This window comes from Chrysochloris asiatica, unplaced genomic scaffold (assembly GCF_000296735.1).
Source record: "Chrysochloris asiatica unplaced genomic scaffold, ChrAsi1.0 scaffold00009, whole genome shotgun sequence".
NCBI lineage: Eukaryota > Metazoa > Chordata > Mammalia > Afrosoricida > Chrysochloridae > Chrysochloris > Chrysochloris asiatica.
In genome coordinates, this window is record NW_006408527.1 from 22,035,571 (window position 1) to 22,041,293 (window position 5,723).

Genomic DNA, 5,723 nt, shown 5'->3' on the forward strand with positions numbered 1-5,723 from the left:
GCATGGCCAGCATTCCAACCAATTCAGATCCCAGCTGGAAAAGGCTGCAGGAGCTCAGAGGCCTCAGGAAGAAACTGAGGAGCAGGGCCCAATGCTGAGGTGGGGCAGAGACCTGAGGGAGGCAAAGCAAGATGGTTTGCCAAACTTAACTGGTACTTGTCCCTCTTAAAATCTATGCAATCCCCTCCCCGGATCTATCCCAGACAGTTACAGAGACCACAAGGACACGGTCCCAGGGAGCAAGGTAAAGGAAGTGCCAGATTGCCTCTTCTTGGCAGAATTTGTGGGAGAAGGGAGAGAATAAAATCAGGTTGCCTGGCCTGATAGGGACGGGCAACGAGGTAGCTCTAGGGGACCTGATGTCTTAGTGTCCCTGAGGATAGAAGCACCTGCTCTTGCACCTGTCTGAGTGACATGCCACCTCTTAGGCCTAATAGCATCCTTGTACATCACAGTTTACCCTCATGAAACTCCCGTGGTGGATCATTCCCAGTCTACAGAGGAGGAAACAGGTGTGCGGACCTTTAGAGACATGCCCAAGGTCAGACAATGGCAGAGTCCAAATTTGAATCTAAAGGTCCCTCAATGAGCTCCCTGGGTTATACAAATGATTTGTGCTCAACTACTATGATTTGAGCTCTGGTAGCGTAGTGGTTACGAATTGGGCTGCGAACCGGAAGGTCAGCAGTTCGAAACTACCAGCTGCTCCGTGGGAGAAAGATGAGGCGATCTGCTCCCGTAAAGATTTACAGCCTCGGAAACCCTATTCAGGTTCGCTATGGGTCGAAACCGACTTGACGGCACTTAACAACAACAACTATTTTAAAGGTTTGTGGTTTAAACCTACCTGAAGGCCCAGCAGAAGGAAGTCCTTGCAGTCTGCTTCAGTAAAGATCACAGCCAAGGAAACCCTATGTTTTTCTATTCTGTAACACACAGAGTCACTATGACTCGGAACCAACTCAACCATCAGCTGTTTTTGTTGTTGCTACTGAATTGGGGAAGGAGCTCTGGTTGTGTTGTGGTTACGAGTCAGGCTGCTAACCTCAAGGTCAGCAGTTTGAAACTACCTGTGGTTCTGCGGGAGATGAGGCTTTCTGCTTCCATAAAGATTTATTATCTCGGAAACCCTTTGTAGGGTCACTATGAGTCAAAATCGACTCCACAGCACACCCCCACCATCATCACCACCACCATTGAACTGGGGAAGATGTAGTTATACAGGTAGCAATGCCTTTGACAGTCCATGAGGCCTGACCCCTAGTGGGAAATCTCAGTAATGCAAATGAGCACACTCTTTCCCCAACAGAAAAACCAAACTCACTGCCATCAAGTTTATTCCGACTCATAGGGACCCTATAGGACAGAGTAGAATTGCTCCTTAGAGTTTCTGAGACTGTAAGACTGGAGCAGATAGTCTTAACTTTCTTCCTTAAAGTGACTTGGAGGTTTGAACCACTGACCTTGTGTTTAGTCTCTTCCCAGCTATGGCAACATCCACCTCAGTGACTTTGGGAATCAGTCCACCGACCCCTAGCCTGGGTTGGTTGTGCCTGTGGATGTGGCTAGAGCAATGAGGTGCCCCAGCCCTGCTGCCTGCCCTCCTTCCCTGCTTTTAGGAGATAAAGACTCTGCAGTCTGGCCCAGTTGGAAGCAGTGCTACCAGGTGTGGATGGGTCCAATGATGGGTCCAATTACGAGCTACATTTTTACAGCTTTAATCTAGCAGGCCAGAGCCCCGGCCAGTGGGGCCGCCCAAGAGGAGGGCTACTGCTAACTGCTGATGGAGCTGCCCCATTGTTCCCTCATCCCATCCCAGAGTGGGTAAACAGGAGGGACCCCAACCTTCCTGGCAGAGATCCTGGGAGTAGAAGGACTATTTGAAAGCAGGGGCTGTGACCCAGACAATCCTCTCCCTCTCCTGCCCCCCAATAAAAAAAAGTCCACCAATCCCAAGTCCTCCCCACCCAGCCACCAATCATGGCTTAGTTTCCAGCTCAGTTCCCACTCCATTTCCCTGGGGCTCTGTCCCCCCAGGGCTTGACTTGTTCTGGGGTCTGATGATTAAAGGACCCCTGCCCACCCCCAAGGTCAGATGCAGGTAGAGAGGATGAAGCATCTCCCAAGGCTGATGTCACTGGAGGGGCAGTGGAGACACAGCTGGCTCCTCAGGCTCCAGGGTAAGAGGGCTGTGGTGGCATGTAGGGGGGAGGAGCTGAAAGCCAAGGAAACAAAGTGAAGGTCGGTGGTGGGAACAGAGGATGTGAAATGCCCCTCCCCTCCACCTAACACTCCCTCCCTCTCCCAGCATGCAGGACCCATGGGGAAGAGCTGGTCCAGAGGTTTCCAGTTGAAGATGGATGAAGTCTGGGAGAGGAAATACCGGGGGTGAGGGAGGAACAGGGGAGGTCCCAGAGCAGTGTCTGGGGAATAGGCGGGAGCAAGAGGCTCCAGTGGGCTTACTTACCTGCAGGATTGTAGATGGGGGGTCCAGCTGGATAAAATGGACACTGCGGAGCAGGACCACTAGGTGGATACATGAAGCCAGGCTGTGGGGGTGCAGGGCCGGCTTTGGGGTCCTGGGGGTATGGGTACATTGGCTGCACTGGGATGCCTGTCATCGGAATCTCCTGGCCTAGGTGGGGGACAAGAATGAGCACTCAGAGCTCCACCACCTAAAGAAACCAAGGTAAGCACCCTGGGGCTGTTGTCCTCTGACAAACTCAGGCTGTCCAGTCCCTTGCTTGACAGAGCTCCGCTGGGTGTTGTTCAGGTAGCTCCAACTGGTCCCTCTGAGTTGAGCACATGTGCTCCCCTCAGCAAGCTTCAGAGACCTCATGGGCCAGAGACGACAAGCTGGGGAAGGGGGGCGGCAGGCAGCTCCAGGGGTGGCTATCTTGTGATCCAGCAGAGCTGCCAACAAGAGTCCTACCCAAGCCCTACTCTCCCACACTGACCCCTACATGGTGTCACAGTCCCCGTGCCCCACAGGCTTGGGCATATATAAGCATGCCAACACTCACACTAGTGCACTAGTGCACACCCAATTAATAGTCACTGCCATAGAAGTCAGGGTTAAGTGCTCAGTTATTAGCCAAAAGATTGGTGGTTCAAACCCACCCTGTGGAGCGTCAGAAGACAGGTCTGGTGATCTGCTTCCAAACAGAGCAATTCTACTCTGCAACACATGGGGTACTTATGTACTTACTAAGAATCATGTGCATGCATGGACCACTGCACACACAGGCCACTGTGGAAGACTGCCTCCCATATATATCTGAATAGTCATGTGCATACCCAATGTTTAGATATGCCAATGGGGCACATTCTAACACTTTTCTGGGTTTATATGTTGTAGGTATGAGTATACAGAAGCATACGTTACTACAGAATTCACAAATTCTGTAATTCTCTGGTGCCCACCAGGAAGCTCAGACCAGCCCATCTCAGGCCCACCTTGCCCAGGACCATGTGTACCTTCAAATGGGCTCTGCAGCTGCTGGCGCCGGCGGTACAGGTAGCAACAGGAACAGAGAAAGCAGCAGATGGTGGTGGCAACCACAGCGACAAAGAGGATCACAGCTGAGGCGATGCCTGCTATGGTCTTGGGACTTTAGACAAAGAACAGGTCCTTTCACCTTCCGACACTCATAGGAGGACATCCTCATTATGATGACCATAACTGTGCTCCAACTTGTGGCCAGCAGGGGGCCACAGCCTGCTGGGGTTTGGCGTTCCTTGAGGGGCTCTGCCCAGTGACTGTCCCTGTGGAGGAGATCTTAGGGGACCTCCACTTCCCAGAGGGCTCTACTGCCAGACTGGTTAATGTGAGGCATGCTGGGATTTGTAGTGCTCCCCTCTCTAATTGCTCCTACACCTTCGACTTAATTGATTAGACTTAAAACATGGTAGCACTGGGAGGAGCCTTAGAAATAATAGAACCATCTTTTTCAAACCCCGGTTAATTATTAGCAGTCCTTAAAAAATGAGGTTTGAAAACCATTAATTTTGTCAACCTTCTTATTCTATGAAGAGGAAACATTGACCTCTAGAAGGAACAGTACTGGGGATGATCACACAGTTAATAAGAAGTGGACCTGGGAATCAAACCCAACTCTTGCGCCTTAGTGCCAGAGCTTTCCCCACAAAGCGACACTGTAAGTCTAGGTGTTAATGGTGCCCTCTCTCCACAAGGCAACAGGAAAGTAAGGACTCCAGAAAGAACCAAAAAATCCTTAGACCAACCCAAGCCTGCAGTGGAACTTTCAAGCTCCAACACTAAACCATCCAGCTTCTAGCCTCAAGCTGGATCCAGTCCTGGGTTTCAGCTAGGAATGTGGAGGAGGACAATGGAGAGGAGGTAGGGGCTGGGAGGAAGGAAAGACTGGCCCAGGGAGGCCTCCTGAGAGGAAGAAATGGAGAAAGGGATGTGGGTGAGGACGCAGAAGCCCACCTGAAGGCCAGGCAGTGCTTCTGCTGCCTTTCTGTGATGAGCAAGGTCAGGTCCCTGCAGCAGTACCGCTGGTAACAGGTCCCGCAACAGAAGGTGAAGAACTCGCAGTCAAACCCTGGATGCCAGGAGCCATTTCGATCCAAGTACCACAGACAGTCCTCTCCGGCCAGCGCTGTGGGCAGGGGTGGGGATGCCCAGTGGTTGGCCAGGCCAGTTCACCTCCAACCTCCTCTAGCCCCACTCTCCCGTGGCTCCCAGCCCGCTGACTACCAGACACGGGACTGCCTTCTGGTCTCCACCTTGAGGGTCTCAGTCCCCAAAGGCCTCTCGTTAGACCGAACCCCGCGTCCCAGGAACAGCTTCCCATGGCCCAGCCCTGGGTCCCTCACTCCTTCCACTCCCTGCTGACCCCACAGAATCCAGAGTTCCAGCGGCACCACCAGGGCTCCAAAGAGCCCCGCTTCAAGACGCCTGTGGTTAACCCCTCTTCTCTCCTCCCTCCACCAACCTCGCTTCCCATCCCCTTACCCAGGGGACTCCCCAGCACCAAGAAGGCAAATGCAGCGAGAGGCGCAGCCCCACAGAGCCCCGCGGGGGGCATGGTGGGGGTTGGGCCCCGGCCGTCGGGAGAAGGGACCGCTGGACCTAGCGGGAGCTGCAGCGGGGCCCAGGGCGGCCAGCTCCGGACTCGTCGCCCGCCTCTTCTGGGGGTGGGACTAAGCGCCCAGCCAGCGGTAACCCTGCCCGCGCCGCACCGTGTACCGCCCAGGGCTCCGCCCACACCCAGCCCTGACTCGGAGCTGGACGCCCCTCACCCAACTCGACAATACCTCTATCACTGAGGTTCACAGCAACTCCTTCCGTCCGAACTACCGTGGGCACAGCAAGCCGCCCCTGCACGCCCCCCTCCTCGTGTCGGATCGTCAATATGTCGGAGCCCTGGTTCTGTTGTCATCTACGAATGCTTAGGGATATGGCCGACCCTAGAGGGGCCAAAGAGGACCCTCCCTTCTGCTCCAGTGTCTAGCCCGGGATGTCCTGCGGGGGGTGCGGGGGTGGAAAGGAGGCAGTAGAGGAACGACTGAGAGTCACCCCACCCCCACTTCCAGAACACAGGCACCCATTGAGAGGCAGCTCAGAGCGGCTTTGTCCCCAGCTGGGCCCACAGGCCAACCCTTGCCAGCTGCCCTGGCTCCCTGAGATGGCCCCTTCCCCCTTTGAGTGGACAAGGCTGGCACTCACCAGCCCATGCAAGGATGGCAGGACACTG

At 54.3% G+C, this 5,723-nt stretch overlaps 1 protein-coding gene across 1 annotated transcript; it reads right to left on the reverse strand.

The window, feature by feature from the left end:
• Nucleotides 1-1,708: 1,708 nt before the first annotated feature.
• On the reverse strand, nucleotides 1,709-5,090 carry SHISA4 (shisa family member 4). The gene is made up of 5 exons (XM_006834139.1): nucleotides 4,982-5,090; nucleotides 4,454-4,625; nucleotides 3,478-3,611; nucleotides 2,468-2,635; nucleotides 1,709-2,215 (listed from the first exon to the last, which is right to left on the reverse strand). The coding sequence occupies exons 1-5, from the start codon at nucleotides 5,052-5,054 to the stop codon at nucleotides 2,169-2,171; spliced, it is 594 nt and encodes a 197-aa protein (XP_006834202.1). The 5' UTR covers nucleotides 5,055-5,090; the 3' UTR covers nucleotides 1,709-2,168.
• Between the last annotated feature and the right edge of the window lie 633 nt (nucleotides 5,091-5,723).

Bases quoted from the DNA above. Each gene is read 5' to 3' on its own strand.
- SHISA4 (XM_006834139.1), bottom strand. From the start codon at position 5,054: ATGCCCCCCGCGGGGCTCTGTGGGGCTGCGCCTCTCGCTGCATTTGCC. The intron at 3,612-4,453 runs GTGGGCTTCTGC...CTTTGTCTAAAG, and splicing joins AAGCACTGCCTGGCCTTCAG to TCCCAAGACCATAGCAGGCA. The intron at 2,636-3,477 runs GTACACATGGTC...TCCCCCACCTAG, and splicing joins GCTGCAGAGCCCATTTGAAG to GCCAGGAGATTCCGATGACA.